Consider the following 27874-nt stretch of genomic DNA (forward strand, 5'->3'; position numbering starts at 1 on the left):
CTACCCCATGGGCGAGGGCCTCCACCTCCAGAACCCTTTCTAATGTAATTAATCCCTTCCCTTAGGAGCCGGCTTTAAACAGAAGCTGGCCTGCCCAGATTGCATAATTGCGTAATTTGAGAGAAAGTCCTCCTCCCTGCCTTCCGGGAGGGTGACAGGAAACAGGGGTTTTCAGAAAAGGAGCTCACCCTTCCTCCACCACCGGCTCCACCCAATTCCCCGTTCTCTGCTCCACCCTCACCTCGCCTAACAAGAGATGCTTGATTTGACTGAGGAAAGGAGCACTGGTGAAACCCAACTCTTAGCGGCTCTCGGGCTGTTTCAATGCCTCATCACTGAGCAGCACCATCGTGATTACGTATCCCGCTAAATGTGTGTGTAGTAAGTTAGTTACAAATTTTAGTGCAGTACAACACACAATTCTGGTCGACTATCCCCATTTTCTGCTGAAATAGCATGCTTTCCTCATGAGCCCTGTAAGAGATCAGAGCAGACTTTAATTTTTGTAGGCTTTCCTCTTCCCAGTTCCCGCCTCTAGTGTTTCTAGTTCTGACCATCAAACACCAACGAGTGATTTTACTGCTTTAGGGGTTCACTGCCTCTTCCAGGACGGGAGTCCCAGGGCGAGGACAGCTCCCGCCTCCTACGGGGTTAGTGAGTAGCATGATGGATCAAAATTCAAAATGCACTGAGTTAAATGCATTTAAAAAAAAAAAATAAGCAAAGGAAGAAAACCTTTAAAGCCATGATTTAAGCCGGCCAAAGTGAATCTGGAAACCAGTGCATCAAAACGCCCTAAGGACTTTTTCCTCTTTTTGCAGGGTTGGCAAACTTTTCCTATAAAGGAGCAGACAGACAGTAAATATCTTAGGCTGCCACTCGTCCCTGCTGTGACAGTGGGAGGGCAGTCACGGAGGACACTTAATGGATGTGCGCTATTAAATTTTCATTAGGGATACCAAGGCTTGATTTTCATACAATTTTTACATGTCACGAATTTTGAGTTTTTTCAACCACTCTTAGCCTGCAGCCCCTACAAAAGCAGACGGTACCAGATCGGCCCACAGGCCAGCACTCCGGCCCCTGCTCTGAAACGTCATGTGATTTGTCATTTGGTGATACTAGACTAAAAGTATTCGAGAGAATACAGTTTGATGCGTGACATGCGTGTTTTGAAGAGAACATCAAAAAGCAAGTGCGGCTCATATTTTAAAAGGATAAACACGTCATAACATATGTAAACAAAGGAAAAATTTGGCTACAGACCACTGTAACACTGGTCAAAGACTTTCACAGATTTGTAACAAAGCTAGAGCTTAGTTTTAGGAAATCAACTAAAAATTAGTCACTGCCATCCTGGCTATATTTAGCAAAATACTCAAAGTAGCCATTTCTCTTCACAAAGAGTTTTTGTTTGTTTGTTTTTTGCTTTTGGCACCAGATAAGTGATTATTTAAAGCTACAATTATTTTGTGACATATAATGACATAAATGATGGTGTAACTCCATTTGATCACTCTCTGGTGTGGGAGCATACCAACTGTAAAGAAAACCAGAATAATCAACACTGATTTCAAAGAAAATACTTGAAGATTTCCATAAGTAGACAAAGGATCTCCTACATAAAATCTCCACATAAAAATCTGTAACATTTAGCCCTAAAGATCTGACTAATACTAAACATAGCAGGGAATAAATGTTTTAAACTACTTAATGTGTTATTTTTAAGTTAATTGATAATTAAGCTTGTAGCGTTAAACTTAACTTTTAACACACCATATTGTCCACCCCCTGAGTTTACTGCAAGAGTAATTTTCTTATGGTTCAGAATTTGAACTGCCTTAATTAAGTTAGAAAAGACTTTGAAACCATGATTAAGTGCTATTTTTACTCCTGATAAATTCCATCTGGTAGTACAATCAGATTTCTGGTGTCAGAGGTGGCTATTTTAGTGGGGTGAGTGACATTAATTATTTCACAGCAATCCGGGGGAACATAAGTGAACAGAATGGAAAGCAAGAGCTGTTGAAACAGAATGAGAAGTGACAGTCCCTGCAGCCCCCACGACAAGGCAGTGAATGTGTGTGGCGGGGAGTCACCACCAGACACGTGCCGAGTGGAGCAGTTTGGTGAGGCGGAGGGCGAGTCCTGGTCCCCACACAAAAACAAGAAATAATGAATCCACCAGCAGTGTGGAGTTTTATTTCTCTTATAAACATGAGGTCAAGTGTAATGTATCAATGAAATATAGGCTGAAAGCTTATAAAGTGCTAAATGTGACTGACAGGAGTACCTCGAGCTGCAGAGAAAAATTACTGCTACATCATTGTTAAAGAGATTGTGGAAAAACACCTTAAAAACATTTTTTTCCAGGTCACAACTAGGGACATAACAGATAAAGAGAGGTCAGAAATGAGTGCGCCCTACTGCCAACAACTGATGCCAAAAGGTGGCCCACGGAAGTGTCAACAATTACATTCAGCCCTCAAAAAAGTTCCGAAAGGTGTGATTTTTTCAATAAACTGATTATGTGGATAGCTTCATTTTTATGGAGCAGATTCCATCCAGATTATCCTACTTCTTAGAAAGAAAGCTGTCTTCTAAAATGTGATTGCACGTCCAAATGGTACGTTTCTGCAAAAATAGGGGTGCCCATGACTGCATCTGCAAACACATCTCTGTGTCACCCCTGACAATTTTCCAGAGGTATTCCATCTTTCCAACTCAGCTCCAAATAGGACTTGCAACACCACTGAATTTCTCAATAGAAAAGCATATGTTGCTCTAAACAACACAAGGATGGTTGTCAGTCAATCAGTTTTTAACTTCTGATGAACGAGTGGGTCTTGCCTTTCCAAAGTCAGGGAATGATAGCCGAACGTCCAGGTAACGCTAAACAATACAAGTCTGTTATGACTGCAACTTACCTCCTTTCTAAACTCTAACCGGGATCCCAGCAACAACGGGACACAACAAAATATTAAACAATTCATCTTTATGATGAATCTTTGACAAAAGAAAAATACTGCTGGAAAAAAGTTCCTGTGTGTAACTCTTCCTGGTTAATTGCAGCCAGCACGCTGAAGCTAAAATAATCGTGCAGGCAAAATACCCCCTTTACCTCGCTGGAGAGTGTTCTGCACCCCACATGGAGCTGGACGGCAGGGCCAACCAGAGGCTCAGGTGCCCGAGGCAGCCACCTGCCCAGGTGGGGTGGAGAATGATCTGGATTCTGGGATGAGAAGAACCACCCCCAATTCCCCACCTGGTCAGAAACGGCTGCCTCAGGGAAACTGTTAAACAGTGAAGGTGCATTCCCTGGGCCCTCCAGTGCAGTGGAGCCCAGAGGGTGCTCGGCGCTCCAAGGCCTCTGTCCCAGGACTCTGCAAGCCTATGGTGACAAGAGAGGAACACACGGATTCCTCTGCACCAGCAGCGCAGGTTGGAGGGCCAAGGAGAGACACGGCTCCCCTCTGGGACCACGGTCCGCGCCAGCCAGAGGGCCCCGACACAAGCCAGGGAGCAGGCGGAACCATCAGCGAGCTTGGGGCGGCAGGTTCCAGGTCAGCCAGTCTTCACTTTTGTGAACCTGAAAGGCTTTGGAACTCACCAGCTGCGGGAAGATGCACAAATGATCACACACTGAAAGCCAATTAAATCCTTTGTGTCTTTGATCATCACTTTTCTGTTTTGAAAAGGGTTTTGACAACAGAGGACAATCACAGCCACCACCAAACTAGCTGCAGAGAGAACACCACGCTGTAGATACCATGGCCAGTCAGTACAAACTTCAAGACGGCAAACAAACTCTGGATGCAGTAAAGACGTTTTCTTTAAGAAAGGGCCGTATATTATTAATAGTGTTTGATGCATGTTTCAATAGCAAATCAAAAATTCTGATTCTGGGTGAAGGGTACGGCTTCACGGTAGGGTGCCTGCTTAGCACACACAAGGTCCTAAATTCAATCCACAGTATTTCCATTAAAAAAAAATCTGATTCTGGAAAACTTCAGTTGCTAGAAGAATACACACATACACACACACACGCGCGCGCCACACACGCATATACACGAGGTACATGTCCCTAAAGTCATTTCCCCCTTTTTCCCTCTCTTGGCAATTATTAGGCTTAACATAAATTCTTCATCAATCCTGATACTATCAAAGGGAGGCCACTTTCCCAAGGTGCTCTAAGAAGAAAGTTATTCACCAGCAACAACAGTCAAAGTAACAGAGAGCAATTTGGCTCCATTTCTCGTGATGATCAGTAATGTAGTCCCTAGTCCTTAAAGCTGTCACATTGCACTTCTATCTCTACCTTCTGGCTCCTCCCTGCAACACCCAGGTCCTCCACCGGGTGGTATCTGAGAAGCCAGTCTCTCTGGGCATCCGGGGGGAAGGGCAGTGGGGAGGGGAGGCAGCAAGCTGGGTGGGGAGGCAGTCATGGAGGTGTGATGGGGGTCGGGTAAAGGGGCTTCTTTCCCAGATCCATCTCCACAGTTTATAAATCATTTTGCCCTGGGGGCTTTCCGCCTACTCAAACAGTGACTTTCAGAGCCTGGGTGACGAGCAGATACCCTGTAGAAACAAAGACACTTCTCAGTTTTAAAGGTCAAATTAGATTCTCCTTTGGGTTCCCACCAACAGGACCGGCTGGAAAGGCAGGATTTGTCAAGGAGAAACGACTTTCTAAATGATTTTAACATATCAAGAAACAACCCAGACAGATCCCACAGTGTCATCCCTAGGGTCGATGAGACTGTCCCTCCACCAGCCAAGGCTGCATGGGGTCTGCACCCCAAGGATGGAGGAGGGAAAGGGCAGCAAGGGGAACACTGGAGCCCGCCTCCTGCAGCCCTTGGGACGGGAGATGGAGCGAGGAAACTCCTCTTCTGCAAGGACCAGCCTCCATGTGTGTGTGTGTGGGGGGTGTCCTAAAGAGCCAAGCAATCACAGTCCAAAATGGACAATGTGAATGAAGGCAACAGATCACTTTTACCGAACTGAACTAAAATTGAGGGACACCCACCCGCCCCTAAGAGGGTTGGGAAAGCTACATTTCCCTCCCTTTCTGAGACCCCCCTCTGTACAGTCTGAACTCAAACTCTGCCCCACGACAGGCCAGCACTGCTGCTGTCACTCAAATTGCATTTATTCAAAGTCTAATGGGTTGTATATTTATACAATGGAATATTACTCAGCCATAAACAAGAATAAAATAATTCCATTTGCAGCAACATGGATGGACCTGGAGATCATTATACTAAATGAAGTAAGCCAGAAAGAGAAAGAAAAATACCATATGGTATCACTTTTATGTGGAACCTGAGAAAAGAAAAAAGAAAAAAGATGACACTAATGATCTCATCAACAGAAACAGACTCACAGACATAGTAAACAAACTCATCACTACCCGGGGAGAAAGGGATAAACTGGGAGTTTGGTATTTGCAAATGCTAACTACTATATAAAACAGATAAACAACAAAGTCCTTCTGTACAGCACAGGGAACTGTATTCAGTATCTTGTAGGAACCTACAATGAAAAAACATGAAAACGAACATATGTATGTATCTGCATGACTGGGACATGATGCTGTACACCAGAAATTGACACACTGTAACTGAGTATACTTCAATTAAAAAAAAAGAAGAAAGAAGAAGGAAAAAAAGTCTAACAGGGATAGAAAGTTGGCTGAATAAACCAGGACAAGGAAGCCAAACACTTCTCCCAGCTTTGACAAGCTGCCGGTGCACGCAGTGACCAACCAAAGGAACTGTTTCTATTATTGATGAGAATGTGCAGGATTTTAAATATGTACACAGTGCTTTTAAAAATGTCCTGTAGAGTCCTCAATGGGAAGAAGAACTCAGCAAATGACTTAAGGAGGTGCCTTTAGCCACTGAAGAAACATAAAGGGAATGAATTCTAGTTGAGAAGCACATGTATCAAAAATAAACTCTGAAGGAATTATACAGGAGCAGAATCCAATATTCATAGCAGAATTTGGTGGGAACAGAGGAGACAGTTCCTCTGTCTTGCCTGGGAAGAAAAAAGACTGCAGCACTTCAATGATCTCAGTTTTATCAAAAGTGGAGTGGTGTGCTTCCTGCGTAAAGCAGAGGTTTAAAAAGAAGTTCCTTAACTTTTTCTGAAGCTTAAGGTTTCAGACATATTTTGGACATAGCCTACCAGATTCAGTGATATAAAGTGTTTGAAAAATGAGCAATCTCGTTCTGCCCCCTTAAGGAGCCATAGAAAGGCTCTAATGGAGAGTCAGACAGTGGTAACCCCACCAAACCTGCATGGCCCCGAGCCATGAACCCCAGAACAGCTCCCCAGGTGGCCTGGTCCAAATGAAATTGTCCCAGAACTGAAGCCATGATGCCAACAGTGGGCTCCAGGTTCTGGAGAGCACCTCCGTCACTCCCTGGCCCACTCGGGAGTTTTAAATCAGACGGTTAGCAGATCAGCTGACACAGTGGCTGGCTTAATATCCTTTACTGTTTCTCATCGGAAGACAGCACATGGCGACGTGGGGAACTCCATGAAGCTCTGCGTCTCGGTCGTCCCCGAGACCTGGGAGCTGAGCATCAAATTCCATCTGAGGGGACCAACTGCTGTGAGATGAAGGCTCTTCCAAGGGGACTGTCGGCCCCTAACATGCTACTTACTCTGTGCCAACTGAGCGCTCAGTGTCTGGTGTGTGTGTGTGTAAGAGTACTTCTAAACACGTGTTCCTTGATGGTTTCCACGGAGACATGTAGACCAAGGATGAGAAGCAGAGTGGTGTCATCACCGCCACGTGCACCTTGAAGCCCTGTCTCCCTACACTTTCCCGACCTCTCTGCTTCTAACAGCCGAGTGGCAGCCTCTCCATCTGAACAGATGACACGGGTGATGCTGTAATCACATTCTATCCTTTAAACACCTCTCTTTCCTTCCTGCTGGCTTGGCAGTCGTCCTGAGGTGGGTCAGCTACATGGCTTCAGTGATTCCTGGGCAACTGCTTTTGGAGACGTCACTGGCTGGACCTCCCTGTACGAGCTGGGAAAGTTGACCCTTCCAATTAAAAGATGCTTTTAGTGTGAAGTTCTGAGGCAGAAGGGTGAAAAAAGGAGCCACAGAGGAGACGAGGAATCAATAAACTTATTTTTTTATTATTATTGAAGTACAGTCAGTTACAATGTGTCAATTTCTGATGCACAGCACAATGTCCCAGTTAAGCAAATACACACATATATTCCAACAGTAACCTTATTACAGACCATCTCTGCCTTGGTCCAGACGGGCAGACCCCATTAATGATGAAGTGTGATCCATCTCTTCCCTGCATCAAGCAGCGGCCAGACCAAACACATGCAACCACACCGACGACATGCAGCAGATACTCCGGACGCTGCATGCCGACCTGCCAGCATGTCTGTGTAAGAAAATCTTCCTCTCACATGTTTTATTTAAAGAACCATGTTTTGTTTAAGAACGAAAGTTCTGAGTTAGAAGGGACCACTTCAGAACGCATATAAAAATATTCACAGAGAGCAAATAACATCCTCCTAGACAGAGCATCTCGTTCCTTTTTTTTTTTTTTTTTACACACTAAAAAACACTGCTCTCTACTGGATAAATGGCTTCCCCAGGGCACGCTTTCTTGATTAAGTGTGAAGGCAATTAGAATCGAGATTTTTGTGAAGCTGTAAAGGATCGAAACAAATTCATTTCAGATAGAAAGTAGAGACAAAGGAAGCGCAGGGACAAGAATGAATTCCGGGATAATGTCTGAGCCAGCAGGTGCGGCCGAGAGTCCGCTGCCCCGTCTGGGAGCTACCAGGCTGCCTGCAACGGGGTGGGGCATCATTTCCTTGACTTTTCGCTCTTCTCTCCTTTTCCTCCCCTGCAACTTCGTCCTCAACTTAATTACAATGACTGCGGCATATTCCGTACTGCAGAGAAACTGCAGCAAAATCAAGGCAAAACTTTTCTTTCTTTACAGAATGTTCATTGGGATCAGAACACTTGACATGAGATCCGCCCTCTCAACGGGTGTTAAGTGTACAGCACATCACTGTTGGGTGTAGGGGCCAGGCTGTACACAGATCTTGAGAGCTAGTTCATCTCGCTCATCTGAAACCTTCCGCCTGCTGGTTACTAACTCCCCATTTCTCCCTCCTTCCCGCCCCTGGTAACTCCCAACCTTGTCTCTGATTTTAAGAACCCAACTATTTCAGATCCTCATATGAGTGGAACCACGAGGTACGTGTCTTTCCACGTCCGGCTCATTTCACTTAAAATAACATCCTCAAAGTCCAGTGAAAGAATCCTACAGAGAGCTTTCTCTTTATGTAACACCTCATAGGACATTTAAACGCCCAGTGTGTTCTCTCTGTAGAGGAAGAATGCTGACTTCTCGGTCTCTAGGTGTTAGCACAGACCTCATAAATTTTTTAAAAAATTTAAGCCTCAAGCAGATGGTAAATCTGAAACTAATAAACGAAGGTAACTAGAGAGCTGAATTATTACTTTCATCAACATTAAAGGACTCACAGACATAGAAAACAAATTTATGGTTACCAGGGGACAAAGAGGGGGGGAAGGGATAAACTGGGACTTTGGGATTTGCAGATATACTATATATAAAATAGACTACTAATTATATACATAGTAACTACTATACATAAACTAGATAAACAACAAGGTCCTACTGTACAGCACAGGGAACTATATTCAATATCTTGTAATGGCCTGTAATGAAAAAGATTATGAAAAGGAATGTGTGTATATGTATGAATGAAACATTATGCTATACACCAGAAACTGATGCAACATTGTAAACTGACTATCCTTCAATAAAAAAAAAAAGGGGGGGGGGGATGGTGAAAGCTTTAGTTTAAAAAGATAATGACTGAGATCCCCTGCGTGGATGGGAGAGGGGAGATGGTGCTGGAACGCCTGGCACGTCCACTCAGGAGCGTCGTGTGTTGTGCAGAGAAACCACTTCCTCACTAGACTCTCTCTGACTCAGGCTACACAGTCCTTATGTTCTCCGACCCAGCCTTTAACTACATGAGACAGCAAGCTCAGTCGTTCTGATTCTCACCAGTGGATGCATTCAAGTCCATTCACACACATTTTAAGTATAATATTTAAATGTTCTGTTTTCTCAAGCAATCACATGAAAGATATGTTCAGGGACTCACAGTCAGACTTCTTTGAGTGGCATCTGATCTACTGAATACAATCCTCCTTAAGCTCATTGAACCTGCCTTTTAATAGACACCAAACTATGCAAAATGAATTCTTCTCTACCTTTAAGAGGAGTGAGAATCACAAATAAGGTACCTATGACTTCGAGAGCCCCACCTGAACACCTTCAGGTTGTTGTTATTGGATTTGATCATCCATCCACCTACCGCGTGTGCCTAGTTTTCCTGACCTGATCACAGAAAAAAAGACTAGACAAAGAGACTAGTCGGGCTCTAAACCTGGTTCTGCCACTAGTGTGAGGGACCACAGGGTTTCTGTGTTCTCATCTGCAAAATCAAGGCACTCAGCTGCCTGAGTCTCCTTCACCCTAGCCCTCCTGCAGTCCACAGTGCCTCATCCTGAGTCCAGCCCTTCGCTGCTGAGCAACGGTGCAAGAACTCCCACGGGCCACACTTCCGTTTCCCAGGATACGTGCTTCTCATTTCTGAGAACCCAGCCTGTGACAGTCTCCTTCTCGTACTTGCCTGCTGACTCCGACTCCTCCTTAAAGGTCTAGCTCAAAGGCCAGGGTTTCTTAACCTTGAAACTGACCATTCTCTCCCATGAACATTCAAATCATGTGTTCACATTATTTCAAGACAGCTCTCTGTCGCCTCACTGCCTATGGACACATGTCATCTCTTCCACTGAACGGTGAACACCTCAAGGGAAGGAAAGCCTCACGTGTCTGACCACGCACAGCCAATCCCACTCTGCACACCCCGCCCCTATTCTACCCGTCTGCCTCGTCTAAGAAGGTGTCTGTACCCTCTTTCTCCTCTGTTCCTGAATGGTTTGACAGCCGCCTCCTGAGCTAGGTAGGTCCCAGGCTCAAAACTCCCCACTTCCAGGATCCAAGGAGGAACCACCAACGGGGGAAAAACCACCACCCGGGCAGCTTTGAAGACCTGCTGGTAATCACAAGCACCACCAGGACAATCCAGGGGCCATGGGCAGGGTGGCCATACAACTAATCACCTAAACAGGGACACACTGAAGCATTGGTCCCGCTGGGACAGCAGGTGTATCAGCAGGGTCTTTCCCAGGAAAACCGGGCTGGGTGGCCGCCCTGAGCAGGGCACTCTTTCCTGGTCTCTATACTGGCTTCCACGATGTCCATGTTCCCATGGCCAACCCCTCCCCTGCAGCCTCCTTTCCCACAAGGACACTGGCAAGTGTCTGATGCACTAGTTTAGTAATAAGAGTTCAGACACAGAAAAGCAATTCCAATCTCAGGAGCACAGATACACATCTGTACACTCTTAGGACTGCACAGTCCTGTCCTCACTGGAGAGCGAGCTTCAGCGATGTGAATGAGCAGTGACACTGGACTTCTGTGGCGGGGGCAGGATTTCTCAAACCACACTAACTTCTCATTTGGAGTCTTCAAACTATAAATGGGAAGTCAACAAGATGAAACAGGATCTTATTTCTAAGGTTCATTTTGGGTTAAGTGCAATGTAACAGTACAAAAATCAAGGCTACCCAAGACCTTAGTACATTTCCCATCAATACTTGGTCAATTCCATTAGCTAGCCTTAATAAGTTAATTGTCACAGGGTGAGAAACCATTAGGTCACTAAAAACATGGCCTGTAAAACATTACAAGAGTTATAATATCACCGTAGCAATATTATGATGTTTAAAATTCAAATTATAAAAATTTGAATTTAATTTTCAATATTTTATGGCTCTGTTTCTCAGGTGGAATTGACAACAGAACAAATCAATAAAGCCTGGGGTACCATGCAGCAGGCACCACTATTTCAATTAAACATTATGGAAGATTAATTCCACAATTTCAAAAATTTAAACTGGCAAATACGTTGTCTTACCATGTCTCCAGGAACACAATTATAAAGTTATATGCAAACAAGAGTTACGTAGTGAGTGCTATCATTCACTGGTCCGGGGAACAAGGAATGCCGAGCGCCTCCTGGGCCAAGTGATGCTGTGGGGGCTATTGGGGGGCAGTGTCGGTGTCGCCCCAGCCACGACCACACTCCTGCCCCAGACCAGCACTCAGCCCCCCACCAGGTATCACCTGCGGGGGGCACCACACCCCACCCTCAGGAGGCTCCTCTTAAAAAGGTCACCGTGAGGACACATCCCTGCGTGCGCAGTGACACACCTACGGGGGGGTCACCTTAGACACTGCTCACCCCACAGGTCAGCAAAGTGTCTGAGGATTTTATTTGTGGCTTACATTTCAAAAGCATTTACAACCATCAGCTACTTCTTTTGGCTTCTTCTCATAAAACATAGAGCGTTAGGAACTAAGTAGCCCGAATAACAGCATGGAAGAGCTTTTCAAACTTTTTCACTTTTTCCTCTTTTTCCCATCTTTCCTTTTCCCCCCGCAAAGGAATCTCAGCACACGCTGCTCAGGTCTGGTCCCCCAGCTGCCGTCCTAGCAGCCTGGCCGGCTCCCTGGACAGGACCCCTCATGCCCCTCTGTGCGGCCCCTCCAGCACCCAGCACGGCGCTCCCGCATGTTCACCAGCACACATTCGCCCCCCCGCCTCCCTCCTTTCTGCAGGTCGACTGCCACCCCCGAGGTCCGCCTGCAGGGTCGGTCCGATGGTCCGTCCTTATTTCTTGGACATCACCGTGAACTCGAAGCCAGGACTAGCCGAGAGTGATAAACACCTGCTACAGCGTGTGCCTGCCGCATAGGAACCCAGGAGAAAGGACAAGCACCACTTTTTTAAAAGGGACGAACTGATGCACTGTTTTAAAAAGCCTGTATTATTCTAGGTGGGAAAGTAAATTGGCACAGCCACTATGGAAAACAGCGTGGAGGATCCTCAGAAAATTAAAAATAGAACTACCATATGATCCAGCAACTCTCCTTCTGGGAATATATCCAAAGGCAATGAAAACACTAACTCAAAAAGACACCTGCACCCCCGTGTTCACAGCAGCACTGTCTACAACAGCCAAGACATGGAAACAGCCTCAGTGTCTACTGATGGACATCTATGCATAAATACATATAATGGAATATTACTCCATCATAAAGAACGAGGAGATCCTACCATTTGCGACAACATGGATGGACCTCGAAGATCCTACGCTAAGTCAAGTAAGTCAGAGAAAGACAAATACTGTATGATCTCACTTACATATGGAAACTTAGAAACAAAAACATATCAAACTCTTAGAAAAGGAGATCAGACTTGTGGTTACCAGAAGTGGAGGGTGGAGAAAGGGAGACCTGAAGGAGGTGGTCAAAGGCAGACGTTTCCAGTTAGGATAAGGTAAATCAGAGACGAAATGTACAACGTGACGACTGATGGATCGGGGAGGCGTTAAGAGAGTAAAGCCTAAGAGCTCTCATCCCAGGGAGACATTTTTTCCTTTTGTTTTTTTAAAACCTGTATCTGTATGAGAAGCCAGATGTTAGCTGGACCTATGGTGGTCAGCATTCCACAGTATACAGACATCAAACCCTCATGCTGCACGCCTCAAACTTGTACACGTGCGGCAACTGTTTCTCAAATCTGGGGAAAAGAGAGACAGCAAAAATGATATTGCATTCTTCTGATTTGTGCTTCCAGATCTTCTGCACCCAGAGATTTCTTCACCCAAGAAGTGAAGAAGCTCAAGAACAAAAATCCTTCTGAACTCTGGTTTTTGGAAATTGTACCCCATGGCCAAGCCAATTTGTGATCTCCATCACCCTTCGGGAAATCACTGTGCCAGCCCGTAAAAGGCCCTGAGCAGTCCTGCAGTAAAGACAGCGGATTAATTGTGGTCAAACCAGTATTTCCGTAAATCATTCCAACATGGAACCCTTTCTCCCATGTGATACATATTAACATCCTAGGAAACCGAGGTTCCTCGGCACACACTGTGGGAAATGCTGACCTAAAGCATTTTTTTCTTTCCTTTAAGTGGTATAAATCCCTCTGAACTGCAGCTTTCAGATCAGTTTATAGAACAGTAAGAGATATTTCTGTTAAGGTTTACGACGCCTATCCTGATTTGTCTTAGACCATAGCGGGCTACATCAGAAGCAGCCCCATGTTTCTGCGGTCTTCGCTCTTGTCCTTGGTGTGTGTGTGTGTGTGTGTGTGTGGTGGGGAGGTGCTGGGTGGGGCCTCTTACTTCCGAGCACCAGGAATGGTAACAGCTGACTGCCTCGCCCATCTGGGAGGGGACTGGCTGTCCACCGCCACCCTTGGCCCTGACCTGCCGGAGAGGAGCTGCCAGTGCTCACCGTGGGTCCTGTACACTGTGAGCTGGAAACAAGTGCTGTCCACCCACTGACGCCTCCCTTAGGATTACGATAAATCAAAACGTGCAGCAAGAACAGGATGCAATTAAGAAAATGCAGGACATACCTTCAGTGCAAAATGTAGTACTCTAGGGTCCTGAGGCTACCTCATTAATGCCAAGCTGATTACAAATTACAGGCACTAGGGGAGGGTATAGCTCAGTGGTAGAGCGCGTGCTTAGCATGCACGAGGTCCTGGATTCAATCCCCAGTACCTTCATTAAAATAAATAAATAAACCTAATTACACACCCCCTCCCCACCCAAACCAAACCAATCACAGGCATCTCAGTGCAGCTGCTGTGAGGCAGGAAAGCATCACACAGCAGAGTCACGTGACAGGAGCACCTCCCCCACCCCCCGACGGTACTTAAAATACATTTTAGAAAAAAATTAACTTTCTCACCTTTGCCGGTTTGAAAAATGAGACAAAATAAAAACGAGTGTATCAATGGCAGATTGCTGGGGACAGAGTAAAAAAATTCTTTATCATCTACGTGTGGAAAATAGACTATGCTGGAGAAATCAGTTCAGATACGTCTGTGAAAAGCTAATGACTATTTGATCCAGCTCAGGCAAGGGTCTGAATCCTGCTTTCTAAGACAGCAACAATGAAACACTCAAGTCTTTCAAATACAGAGAACTTGGAGGAATCACTTTTACAACCCAGGAAAAATGAAGCGTGAAACAGGAAAGCACACCTTAGCAGGAGCCCCCAAGCACGTCCGGGTTCTTGTCCCAAGACCCCCTCTCCCCAGGCTCCAGAAAAGTGCAAAGAGGGACTCACTATGTCGTAAGTTGTCACGATCTTCTTCAGAACCTCAGGGACGATCCCCTGCAACTCCATCGTGGGATACTGCTCGCTGAGATTCAGGACCACCAGGGGCGTGTTATCGGGTCCCAGGAAGCGGGGAGACACGGCCAGCATGCACTGCATGAGGTTGGCCACAGACGAGAGGCCACACAGCTCCTTGAAGGACACCACCGCATTCTGCTCAGTGGGAAGAGACAAGGTGCGCTGTAATTCACCTGGGGTCTAACTTCTCATGGACATTATTACACTTGATATACACTGGGTTATACTTGGACTGCCTGGTACGACAGTATTAGCAGTGTTACAACAGACGTGGCTAAAAATTATCTTATCTGGGGGGGAAAACATGGCTATTTTCCAAAGCAAACATAGTTACGGACATTTGTCATGACAATTTATCAGAGGTACAGAAAATGCAAATAAGTTAAATTCTTCCCAAGGGCAAAGCCTCTTTTCAGATCAAAGTTCACAGTGGTGCTAAGGCTGATATGTAATTATGAGCAAACAACCAAAAAAAAAAAAAATCTTCTGCATTCAAAAAGGTGACAATTAAGAAAAAAAAAATCAGGTTTAAAATAAATATCAAATATGCCAGCCATCCGAAAGGGAGGGGAGTATTTGGGAGGCAGAAACCTGAGTCTCTCTCACCTGTTTATGCCTGCTGGTTGCACAGCTAAGGGAACTCTGACGTCTGCCCACGGGAGACCTTGGGTACCCACGGTCTTCCCTTCCCTGAGTCCCATCTCCAGGGACCTCACTGCTTCTCCTGCTCCCAATGCTCTTCTTTTTCTAATCACCAGAGGTGCGCCATTAAAATACCCATGAACGAAGGCCCTCCCACACTGTAAAATGCCAGGAGTCAGCATCCTCTGAGCGCTGACCAAGGGCCAGCTCCATCTGAGGCATATGTAATACACGTGACCACAGCTGACCCTCCCAACAAGCCAGGCTGTGCTTAAGGAAGCCGAACCCCAGCTGGGACTTCCCTCTGTGGCCTGTCTAAGGTCACACAGCTGGGAGGTAAGGGGGCCAAGATCCTACCTGAGGTCCACAGAGGCTGAGGCCTATACTCTTAATCACTGGGCTACAATAACAGGTAAATTCTAACTGAAATAGGAGTTCTTCGGGCACACCTGGCTCCTGATCTGGGCTAAGCGCGGCAGCCGGGGGGTGGGGGTATCTATGCCCCCCTCCAAGCCCTGTGCCCTCTGCTCTCAGATGCGCCAGTTCTTGGAGTTAGTACTGCTAACCAGTTTTAAATTTCACCATTTTCTTTTTATTAATATTGCTTTAAATAGGGGTGTCAAACATCAAAATGTGTATCATTTTGTTCCAAATCACTTGGATGTTGACTGCCTAGAACAATAAATTTTAATTGAGATCTAAGGGGGTCCCCAGCCCCTCCATCGCTCCTCCTTGTTATTTCTTCCCCATCTTCCCAACTTGTCCATGTTTGTTTATTCTCAGCTTGCTACCTGCTGCCCCTTCCCTTCCCGCTGCCCATCCCCGACCAGAGTCATCTGTCTGCTCCCGGCTGCATCCCGGCCCCTGTGCCTGTGCCCCGCAGGCACCCTCGACCACGCCGGGGTGGGGTGGGGGGTCAGTGCAGACACGCGGCCCCAGAGGGTGACGCTTGGCTTCATGTGCACAGTAGCAACTGCAAGGCGGGGCCCGCTCAGCGCTGAGGTCCACCAGCCACATCACCTTCAGAAATAGGGACAGCCTTCCACATTGCTGTGACGCAGTTACTCTGAGACAAACAGAAAATGCAATTTCTCTATTACGGGAAGGTCTTTTAATTTTACTTGCTGCTGGCATTCTGCTCATACTCGTTATAAAGATACATATATATATATACACAAAAAGATGTATCTACCTTTTTGGTTTTTTGTTCTCAAACTGGCCCAGAGTGCTCACACACTGGGACCAGCCAGGGCCAGCGTCTGTGGGAGGCAGGCCCTCCCTGCCTGGTTTTGCATTGCTCGCGGCCCCAGTGTCCTGTTAAGACACGTGGACGATCCTTAATGACATACATAATCCTCACTGGCCACCTTTAGCCACAATGTGGTTCAGAGGTAATTATCTTCACCATCTAATAAATACAGGCCTGACGTGTCTTTAACTTAAATGATTAGGTAACAGCTCTAAAGTCAAGACAGGCGCAAACACTCTGGCTGGTGTGAGGGATCGCCAGTCTCCCAGCATCGCAGCCCCACAAGACAGGACTGGAAAGTGTCCCTTCCATTCCGATGGGCTGTTAGTGCGTGTCCCAGCTGAGGAATATTCAGAAATATCAGACACTCCCATGCAGGCGTCTAGAGAAGACGGGGGGCTGCTGAGTGGCGGTTAACAGAGACCAGGACCCCTGTGAGACAACGCAACAAGGCTGGCTCCTTCCAACATGCTGTCAGCGTCTTCAATAGCAACTGTGGTTTCAGAAATTTAGACGTTAAAAAAAAAAAAAACCAGTGGTAAACATTCTAATAACTAAGTGGAGTTTACAAAGTATTTAGGATCAAATACACTTGTATTTTAAGAAATCCCCCAACCCACTCATAAACCACATGCACACACGCACAGAGGAACACAGCCGGGCACCTGAGCGTACCTGCATGTTCTCCCGCAGGTCCGTGGCATCCCGGATCGGGGGCTGGGCGTTCTTGAACACCTCATCCACGGTTTTAATCCACAGCGTTCTCAAGGATGCATAGTCCCTGGACTTCTTCCCTTTCCGCACAGAAAGGCCCCTTTTGTGAGGTTTCCCGCCTCCCCTTCGGTTAGTGATGGCCACGTGGACGAAGAGGGACGCGTGTGCTAGGACCTCCCCGGTCAGCGACTGCAGTGGGACGTGGCGGTAGCCAGTCTGCAAACACTCGAAGGGAATGGTGTACTGACCGATGAACTCGTCCCCGATGTAGTCATCATCCAGGACCACGAAGCGCACCATGGCCAGTTCCGGCAGGTTGATTTGAAACTCAAAGCTTTCGTCAAATATGGGGGCGTCTCCGTTCTGGTGCACGGTTTTTGTCCTTTGTTCTGCACAGTCAGCAGGGATCCCGTGAATCTCCACATAGACGTAAGGGTCCACCACGTCCCCTTTGGCGCCGGACCCCTTGGGCTTGGGGAAGTTCTGCCCGCTGATGATCTTGATGTGAAGGAGCTGCGGGGAGACTCCTGGGACAGAGTCTTTGGTATTGGCGCTGAAGAAGGAGACCTCCTCCCTCATGATGGCCGGACGGAGGACGTAGCCACAGTTCCCGTTCTGCCGGAACCAGCCGATGTTCAGGTCCATCATGAGTCCCGGGGTCTGAAAGTTCATGGCCACGATCTGACAGCCGCACTTCCAGAAATCCTGAGGGTTCATGTTGCTGGAGTCAATTCTCATGGGACTGGGGAAGACCCTGGCCAGAAAGCGCTTGTTGTAATTGACGAAGTCCCCGGGACTCTCGTTGGCGTATTTGCTGGCGAGCACCTCGTTGAAGGAGCAGACCTCCCAGTACTTCTGCACCTGGAACGACACCTGGAACTCTCTGAACTGCACTGACTTGCAGATGCTCACCAGCTCGGACAGCTCTTTGCAGAGCTGGAAGCGCTTCGCGGGCACGTGGTTGGCTTGCTCCACGTCCTCCTTGCCCGCCCTCTGCGACATCTCCGCCCCTTCGTCCTCATCGGTGACGTCTCCCTCCACGCCGGAGCAGCTCGAGGACAGCTTCTTGGCTTTAATCAGGATCTTCCCTTTCAGGACATCTGGGGATGGCAGGTACGACTCCTCGACGTTGGGTGACGTCGTGTAGAGCTTATCGCCTAAAATCTTCTTCATGTGTTGAACCATCACCTTCTGCTGTCTGATGGAACAGTGGTTTTCCAAGCACAAGATGAGAGGGTATTCTGAAGCGAAGAACGCGTACTTGTTAATGATGTCAATGACGCTGCGGAAGACGATCTGAGAGGTCATGGTGTGGCCTGTGTAGATGACAGGCTCATTATCTGGCCCGTCCCACACATCCAGCTCGACGCTCCGGCAGCCCATCTTAAGAGCGCGGATGTACCCTGTGATGTCAGAGGGACCTCGGAACTGGTCCTCTATCAAGTACGTGTTGTGAGATGAGTTTATAAAGTAATGAGACAAGGGCTGCTTCATATCCTGACAGACCTTCTTGTGCTCCGGGTCAAATATGTAACAGTCAGGTGACATAAGGTAATTAGTGAACCCGTCTATGGAAAGCCAGCCCTTTTCCTGACCCTCTCTGGATGGCTCATACTTGTGAATAATTTCAAGGCTTATTTCCTCGTTGATATGGGCCACACCCTGCTCTGCCTCAAGAAACATCATAAGGTCCTTGGTGTCAAGGAATTCTTTATTGCTTGAAAACTGGACTAAGAGGAAATAAATTTCAGGTCGGGTACAAAGCTCATGGAAAACCTCAACAAATTCTTCCTGGGTGACTTCAGTACCAGCTTTGTCCTTGGATTTGTGCAATTCTTTGAACTTGAGCTCAATTTTGCTCGTTTTTAAGCCAGGATTGAGGTTTCTGATACACTGCACAGCACTGCACAGGCTTACATGTCCAAGGTTATCTACATCAATCTCACTAAACTTCTGCGAAACCCAAGAAGTCCTCATGTTGTCCTGACTACTTTCTAACATATCGAGTGTGTGTTTCCCGTAAGAGATGAGGTACCGCAGGCCCGTGACCCAGATGTTCGCAACATCTGCAGAGTTGGCCACCAGATCGAGCGACTCGTAATTCTCCCCGTAGATGACCGAAAACGCGCAGTCTTCAGATATCTGGTCGGAAATGCCGTTGCTGCGGAATATGTCCGTGTTTTTCCCCGTTCTCACTTCCTTGATGGACTTAATGTCAATCTTGGCTTTCTCAGAGTCCTTCTTAGATGGTTCCCACCTCAGGCTCTGCATGTCAGCGTCCAGCAGAAAATACCGGTGGTAAATTCTGGAGTTGGAGCGAAGCTTTTTGAGCTCTGAGCCCTCCACCATGGAGTTGATGCAGTCACTCGCACTGCTGATCTTCTTCTCCGTGGGCATGCTGCTGAACGAGACGGTCTTTTTCCGCTCTCTCTTTTGTTTTGTACCATCCTAGGAGGAAAAATAATAGTGCATCAGGATAACACAGATGTAGGTTTCTATGCTCAGGACTAGGAAGAAAAATTTAACTTCCCTGGGGAAATAAATCATACTCTTAGAATTTCCTGTTGTGTGTCCTGCAATGAATGATACTCACTTCCAAAGCTTAGAGGTGGCCCTGGCGTTTACAGCCTAATACAAACAGGTAAAGAATTGCTATGGAATAATTGCAATCCATGAACGTCCAGAAACACATTTCCAGTAATACACAATAAAAGCTAGCAGAGAGAACTGGCCGCACCATTTGCAGGGCTCGGGGGAAAGTAAAACGCAGACTCCTCGTTCAAAAATTATTATGAATTTCAAGAAGTTCACGGAAGAGCAGTGAGCCAAGCACAGGGTCGCTCTGCGTGTCGAGACTGTGCAGGTGCACAGGTCACACACCCGCTAAGCAGGTCCTGCTGTGTGTGCATCTCCTGTACCAGTGCTTCTCAAAGGGTTGTCACTAGGCCACTTTCCTCAGAATCACCTGGATTACCTGGTTAAAATGCAGATCCCCAGCCTCATGGTCTCAGCTCTCTAGGGGGTGGTGGCCGGGAATTTATAGCTTAGGGAACACTCCAGGGATGGGAATGTCCAATCAAGTTGAAAGCCACTTCCTAACCAACTGGACTCATGAAGATGTCTGGGCTATTTCTGGAAACCAAGTGTGAACCGTTACATTGTGTGTCAAATGAGTAGATGTTGGAATTCCAGCAAAAGTCCCCGGCTCTTTGGAATCTCAGATTAGATTCGTCATGGTCCTGAATACTTCAGATTTTTACTTGGATTAAGTCTGGGTGGGAGGCCCAGATTTCAGCTGGAGGAGCTGCTAAAGTGCTGGAGGTGGGTTTATGGAAGCCTGCTACCATGCACCAGGCTGCCATCTAGACAATGGCACCTAAGTTCTTCCAATGTTCACAGGCTATTAACACCAACAAGTGAGAAAGTCATGCAGCATCTATTTGTAAAGCAGTCTGCATCACCAATCCGGACGCCTCAGGATTGGTGAGGGTGCACGATGTCACGGGTGCTGACTCCACGTCTACGTATGTATTTAAGTTCTTTCCCTGGACAGACACTTTTATTATTTTTTTTTTTAAAGAATTGGTCAAATGGTCTTACAACATCTTTCACAATTTCAACCTAAAACGTGATTGCCTTTCAGGAGGTACATGAAGTGTGTGATAATTTTTCAGTAAGTCATTATATTCATAAATAAGAAACAGAGATGGAGGCTGGGGTTCTATACCTTTCATGGCCATAAAGAAAGCAGTGTGCAAAATATTATTATACAAAGGCATTCATTCTACCTTTCCTGTGCTGGAGAGAAATCTGTTTTGAATAAAACCTCCGCATTTTAAAAAGTGCTTATGCCATTCTCTAAGTCTGAAATTTAAAGCCACTTTTACTTTTTGACTACCCATACTTCCAGAAGCAATCTGCAGAAGGTAATTAGACCTAAAACGTTAAATCATATGGGGATCATTTCCCTCAAAGTTTCAAAATGAACCATAGAAGGCTTCTGTGATCCAATTGCCAAGATAAAACACTGGATCCTCAGAACAATAAACTGCAAGAGCCATGAAAGCTGCGATAACTGTGTCCTTAAGATACACCGTGATATAGCTGTTCCCGTCCCGAAAGCTGAGACTGTGTTCTCTCTATTCAAGCAAGTCGGCATGAAATTAAATTTGTAATCAGCCACTCAGAAGGGCGTGAAACAAATGTATGAATTCCCTGTATTTCAGAATGAGGGCTGTCTTTACCTTTAAAAACAGACATTTACCTTTAGCAGACAAAATACTAATTAAGTCTGGGAATTTTGCAGTTGTTATAAATTACATCTCAAAGCTGCCACTAGTAAAAAGCAATCACAAAGATAAATGTTGGCGCCTACCCATTTATTCGTTAAAATAGAACGTACAGCACTTTCTCAACACTGTAATCTTTTATTCTGTCATTTTCAACATATTGGTTAATATTTAACTACCACTTTCTAATTTATTGCAAGTGATACATTTTTAATTCTTAGGTCTCCTTTTTTTCCCTAAAGCCCAGTATTTTGTCCTTTTGGGGGGAGGCTAATTAGGTTTATTTATTTACTTCATTATTATTATTATTATTTTAATGGAGGTTCTGGGGATTGAACCCAGGACCTCGTGCATGCTAAGCACACACTCTACCACTGAGCTATACCCTCCCTACTATGTCTCCTTTTTATTAAGAGGAAAAAGCCAAACTGCACAGCAGGTGAGTAACATGCACATGTGCTCATACACCCACGTCTGTGGGACAAGCAGCAATGTCAACAGCATATCTGTGCCTTGCTTTTCACAAGCCAGGCCAGGCTTTGCTCGGTGACTTCAGATCACTGACTCCGACACATGAAGGAGATGATGGTCACCCAAGCCCAGGCTGATGTACTGACAGTGGGGACTCCCCTGACCAGAGATGGCCTCTCCTTCCCTCCCCCTCAATCTGCTCTCGCCTGGAACTGCCCCATCCTCTCCCCAGCTTAGAGACCAACAGGACGACAGACCTGAGCTTGCGCTCATCACTGGATGGACCAGGATCACCGGCTGGAAGCCACAGGGTGGGTGTGAAGGTGGACTGTTCCCCCAGAGCCCAGAGGACAGGGCGAGGAGGACAGAGCGCTGTGTGGGAGGGAGGAGAACTGAGCTTCATCAGCGGGAGATCCTGGCCCCCAACCGGCCCGCCTTGACCCCAGAATCGTCACCCCACACCTACGTATCTGCACCCGCCTTCACTTTCCAGCCTGGCAGCGAAGGAACGGGGCATGAGCCAAACACCGAGCTCGCTCAGCAGCAGCAGGGCTGGGACCTGCTTTCTTTTCTTTTTTTAAGGTTTATTTTATTTTCAATGACGGTGCTGGGGATTGACTCCAAGACCTCGCGCATGTTAGGTATGCACTCTACCACTGAGCTCTACCCTCACCCCCTATTTGCTATGTTCCTCTTAGTGTGAGTTTGTTTAAATGTAAAATTAAAAAGTGATTGAACCGTATGTGCCACACATACAGGTTTTTAACTAAAGGAGAATTAAATGCATGTAACTTACAGGTGCTCATCACCTGAAACCTGGGGGGAAAAACACACGTTTCTGATGAGATGGAGATGCCTCCGAATACTTTTTTAAAAAAGTATAGATGACGTTTCAGAACTGGGTCTTAATATTTTAAGTACCCGTTGCCCAAAGCTTGTGAGTGGACAAAACTACACGTCAACTCCGACCCGGGGGGCGTTTCTGCTGCTTGATCAGCACTTGCTAACACACCCCGAGAGAAGAGACACAAAGCTGACGCCCAGCCTGGAAGAAGTCCAGCCTCCAGAAGAACACACCCCCCTGTCAACCCTGGGATTCTGAAATCTACATAAGGAATCATGAAGCTTTGAACTGAAGAGAAGCCTAAAGATTTGTTTACACATGTAAATGACACTCGTTTACAGAACAACACGCTCGTACCAAGGATGATTTTATGGAAAGAGATGAACTAGGAGGAGGCTACCCAAGCTTTTCTGCACCACAGCAAACTCAGGGAGAATCAGAACGTTTATAGGATGTACATGTAACATTAAAAAACTGGAAACAGCCACGTGGAGCCCAATGGAAAAACCTGCCTATTTGTAATAAGACTGCCTACTTTATTTAACAGCAGTCTGTCCCTGCCTTTTGGCCTCTAAAATTCCCATCTGGGCTATTTCAGAGGTGGCAGTTTCATAAATGGGTGTAGGCAATTTCAGAAATTCTCATCCTGAAATGAGGTGACAAACAGGTGGGCTTCACTTCTTTGCTGGTCACAAAGAAGTACTTGGCTCTGATCCAACTGCTTTAGTGCCTCCTGGAGCAGGAGAACCCACCCGCGGAGTCCGAGTCTCGTCTCATGTCCTGTTGGGAGAGAATCGTCTCCCCAGTCCTACGGCATTCCTCTTGTATTTCTTTCTTTCTTTTTTTTAATTAAAAAAATGTTATTTTGGGCAGGGGTAGGTAATTAGGTTTGTTCACGTATGTTTAGAGGGAGTACCGGGGATCAAATCCAGGACCTCGTGCATGCTAAGCCTCTGCTCTGCCACTCGAGCTGTGTCCTCCCCCTCTTCTGTCTTTTTTTAATTTGAAGTATAGTCCATTTACAATGTTGTGTTAGTCTCTGGTGTACAGCATAGTGATTCAGTTATACATGTATATATATATATATATATATATTATATTCTTTTTCATTATAGGTTATTTCAAGGTATTGAATATAGTTCCCTGTGCTGTACAGTAGGACCTCTTGTTCATCTATTTTATATATAGTAGTTTGTATCTGCTAATCCCAAACTCCCAATTTATCCCTCCACTTCCCCTCCCCCCCAGTAACCGTAAGTTTGTTTTCTATGTCTGAGTCTGTTTCTGTTTTGTAAATAAGTTCAGTTTGTATAATTTTTTTAGATTCCACATATAAGTGATGTCATGTGATATTTGTCTTTCTCTGTCTGACTTAACTTCACTTAGTACGATCATCTCCGGTCCACCCATATTACAGTAAATGGCATTATTTTGTTCTTTTTTAATGACCTCTTGTATTTCTAAACTGATTTGTTTCCATTTTCTGTTTGCCTCTTTCTCAAGAAACACCACGAGAAAATGATGAATCAATATCTAGCTTCACACCCCGGCACAGACGGTGCCCGAGTCTCACCATGATGCTATATGCGGGTGGGGACAAAACAGGACCAGGACGCAGCGCGAGGACAAAGCAGCCATTTATCCTTCTGGTTCATTTTGAGTCAAGGTATTGAATCTGATTTATAAGTAACATTAAAGAAGAATTGGAGACTTTTATGTTTATTGAAGGGAGTCTAGGATTAAAGAGAGTTTAGAAACGCTGGGTTAGAGAAAATTCTGTCCTTAACAAAGCAAAGCAAAACCCCCAGAAACAACTCGAGGCCCATCACACAAGCACAGCAAGGCCTGACCTTTCTCTGGCTCAGTAATAACAGCTCTGAATGGAGGGGAGAGGTCGGGCCGGCACATCAGGGTTCCCTCGCAAGGTTTTTCATACATCTTTAAAACTTTGATGTGCTCTCCAAGATGAGCAAAAAGGAAAGAAAGAAAAGGATCTGTAGCAAAAACTCTGAAGGTCATTTTATAAGATCAGATGCACTGAAACAGGATAAAATAACATGAAGAAAAGCTAGGTGTGGTTAAATGCTGAAGCTGCCAGGTCCCGTGGAAGGGCCCTTCCCTGAGGGAACAGAAAGCTGTTTGGCCCCAGGACCGTCTCCTCCCTCGTCTGCTGATGGGCTGGGAACCTCTGGGTGATCCGAAAGTCCTGAATGCGGGCGAGTTCAGCTCCGATGACAGCCGGGAATGCAGAAAGCCAAGAGAGAACGTCACTCTCACTGAGCCAGGAAAAGCCGGACTGTCAATAACATCATGACCTGTCTTGTATCCATCAGAGAACTGCAGTTACCGGGGAATGGAAGCCCCTCCGGGGAGAGACAGGACCCAGGCTGTGCTTCCCCATCTTGCAGAGCACGGGAGGGAGAGGCCATCATGGAGGCACATAAAGGCAATTGGTTAAGATTTTAAGGGAATCCTGAAGGCCCAGTGTGGAGTCACTGGGAGCCCAGACGCGGGCAGACTTTGTGCTCACAGGTGAGCCCTCATGGGTGCTCCTGGGAAGGACAGGGGCAGAGCAGGAGAGAGCCCCTCTGCAGGGGACCAGGGCACAGGTATGCAGCAGGCGATGGGGACAGCAAAGAACTCTGCCTCCTTCCCCATCTGTCCTCTTTCAGGAAGCAAAAGCCTTAGCCCCTGGGGGAATGGCGGCCAGCCCCTCTTCTCCCTGGGCCACTGGGGGAGGGAGCAAGCAAAATCGACCTACTTCTGCAGCCAAAGATCTACTGCCAGAGGGGTTAGAAGAACCCTGGACTCAGCAGAACTCTGTGGCCACCAAGAGAGGAGCAGAAAACTGTCTCCTGTCCAGACTCACCACAGATACAGGCAGAGCCGGCTGCCTGGGGAGCAGGGCAGGAACACCCAGAAGGTCTCACGTGCACAGGGCTGCCTAAGAGTGAGCCTAGACCAGGAGGACGAAGAGACCCCCAACTCCACCAGAAGCCGGGCACCACGTGGCAAGTGTACCACAGGGGAGGGGCAGGAGCGTGGAAAGAGACCCCTTTCCAACGCAGGCATCTGCAGATGAAAGCTGGGGTAGAGCAGGAACCATGAGTAAACCCTCTAGGACCCTAGTTCCCATATCAACACAAGGTTATGGTGGCCCCTGGGGAGAGGGATTTGCAGCCAGTGGTACACTGAAGGTCACAACAGCAGCTCGGAATAAACCCAGACCAACTGTAGACAGTAGCCACTCAACTTCCCCAGCACTGATGACCTGGGAGAATAAGACCCACGCTCATTTCTGAGCATAAATGTTATTGACTTCAGTCTTTATTAATGTCTAGCATTCAATGAAAATTACAGCACACACACACAGAACATAGGAAAAAAAAAAAAACCACTGTCAAGAGATAAACCAATCAACAGAGACAGACTCAGAGGTAACCAAGATGTTGGTACTATCAGACAGGGTCTTTAAAACAACTATTATTTTTTAAATTTATTTTTTTATTGAAGTATAGTCAGTTTATAATGTGTGAGTTTCTGGTGTACAGCATAGCAATTCAGTTATACATGTATATATAGTCCTTTTCATATTCTTTTCCATTATAGACTATTACAAGGTATTGAATATAATTTCCTGTGCCATATAAATTTGTTCTATTTTCTATATAGATATCCCAAACTCCCAATTTACCCCTAAACCCCTTTTTCCCCCTCTCGAACCACAAGTTTGTTTTCTATGACAAAAAACCTACTATTAATATACAAAAGAATCTGGGGACAGGGGCAGAGGGGAGGAGCAGACAATATTCATGATCAAATGGGCTATTTCAGCAGAAGGATGGAAATTATTTAAAAAACAGTCCAATGGAAATGCTATTTAAAAACCCCAAATATCAGAGGTGATGAATTCCTTTGATAGGCTTATAAGCAGACTGAGCACAGCCAAGGAAGGAATCTGTGAACTCGAAGAGATGTCAACAGAAATTATCCAAGCTAGGACACAAAAAGGTTAAAAACGTGAAAATGCAAAACAGTGCATCCAGAGCTGCTGTGAACATATGTGAACACTGAGTCCCACTAGGAAAAGAGAGAGAGAGAGAATTTGGCAGAAGAAATATTTAAAGAAATAATGTCCTAGAATTTTATTTTCCAAAATTGGATCCAAGAAACTCAAGCACGATCACACACACACACACACACACACACACACACACACACACACACACTCCTACACTTACATTATTATAGTCAAACTGCTGGAAAATAAATACAAAGAACAAAGCTTAAGGTAGTCAAGAGTGAAAAAGTGAGATATAGAGGTTAAGAAAGATAGTTCAGATGGATTACAGGTGATCCATTTGCATCCAACCACAGGCTGTCTACTTGACTCAAAACTGGCAAAGGTACTACATTTAAGGAATACTTTAATGGGAAAAGCTATTCTCTTGTAAAGGACGCTAGTCCCCAGATTTCCCTCTGCTCTCAGAGACAAATGTCTCCCTAACATAGAAGTAGATCTTTGACGGGTCCAGGTGAGTTTCAGAGGCTCCAGTAAGACTGTGATTGGATTCTGAAAGTAATCTGCAAACCTCTCTCTCTTCTTCGAAGAAGTTAAGAATTGTGGCTTTAACATAAACTTTAGAAGGCAAAGAAAAAGATGATCATTTCCTAAGAAAGAATGCCAGTCTTGAGTGTTACAGGCAGAGGAGAAATGTTTCACAGGGTTGCAAAGGGAATTTTAAGGCTTTCCAAAAGAGAAATGACAAACTGAGAGACAGGAAAGGGGAAAAAAACACATAATATATGGATACAAGTAAAGGAATTTTATAATGAAAACAGCCAAATCAATCAATCACAGAAAGAGCTCTTATTAGAGCTATGAAATGGTTTTTATTCCAAAGTAGAACAAAATAATCCAATAGCTTATAGACTTTCTAGTTTTGGAACCACCTATGGAGATGCAATGGGCCCCAAGAAGTCAAAGAGCATTGTATGTTCTCTATTGTCTCAGTTTTCCCACCTGTAAAATAGACATTTACAGAAATACCTTCAGCCCCCACCATATTTATAGTAAGTACCTGCTTCATAGGGTTGTTGTAAGGATAGGCTGAGTTCATATTTGGTAAGGGCTTTGAATGCTGCCTGAAGGTTTGTACACCCAACATTAGACCCTATTCAATAAATACGTTTCAGGCTGAAACTACTTCTTCATGAAAGAAAAAAAAATCACTATCATATATGTGTAGCTTCAATATTCTCATCATTTAGGATTTGATAAAAGTTAG

General features: G+C 45.8%; 1 protein-coding gene across 3 annotated transcripts in view; it reads right to left on the reverse strand.

Annotated features, from left to right (window-relative positions):
• The window catches only part of PLCL2 (phospholipase C like 2), a 174305-nt gene that overhangs the window by 48333 nt on the left and 98098 nt on the right, over nucleotides 1-27874 (reverse strand). For 2 of the 3 annotated variants that reach the window (XR_004323273.1, XM_032488909.1), the window contains exons 2-3: nucleotides 16944-19430; nucleotides 14309-14512 (exon numbers count right to left, since the gene is read on the reverse strand). Coding sequence is in view for 2 of the 3 variants with exons in the window: in XM_032488909.1 (XP_032344800.1) it covers nucleotides 14309-14512; nucleotides 16944-19430 (2691 nt within the window). In the remaining variant the exon portion in view is untranslated. Of the gene's footprint in view, nucleotides 1-10578; nucleotides 10635-14308; nucleotides 14513-16943; nucleotides 19431-27874 lie in introns of those variants that run through there. The other variant, XM_032488919.1, reaches the window with a different exon arrangement.

This window comes from Camelus ferus, chromosome 1 (genome assembly GCF_009834535.1).
Source record: "Camelus ferus isolate YT-003-E chromosome 1, BCGSAC_Cfer_1.0, whole genome shotgun sequence".
In the NCBI taxonomy this organism is placed as follows: Eukaryota; Metazoa; Chordata; class Mammalia; order Artiodactyla; family Camelidae; genus Camelus; species Camelus ferus.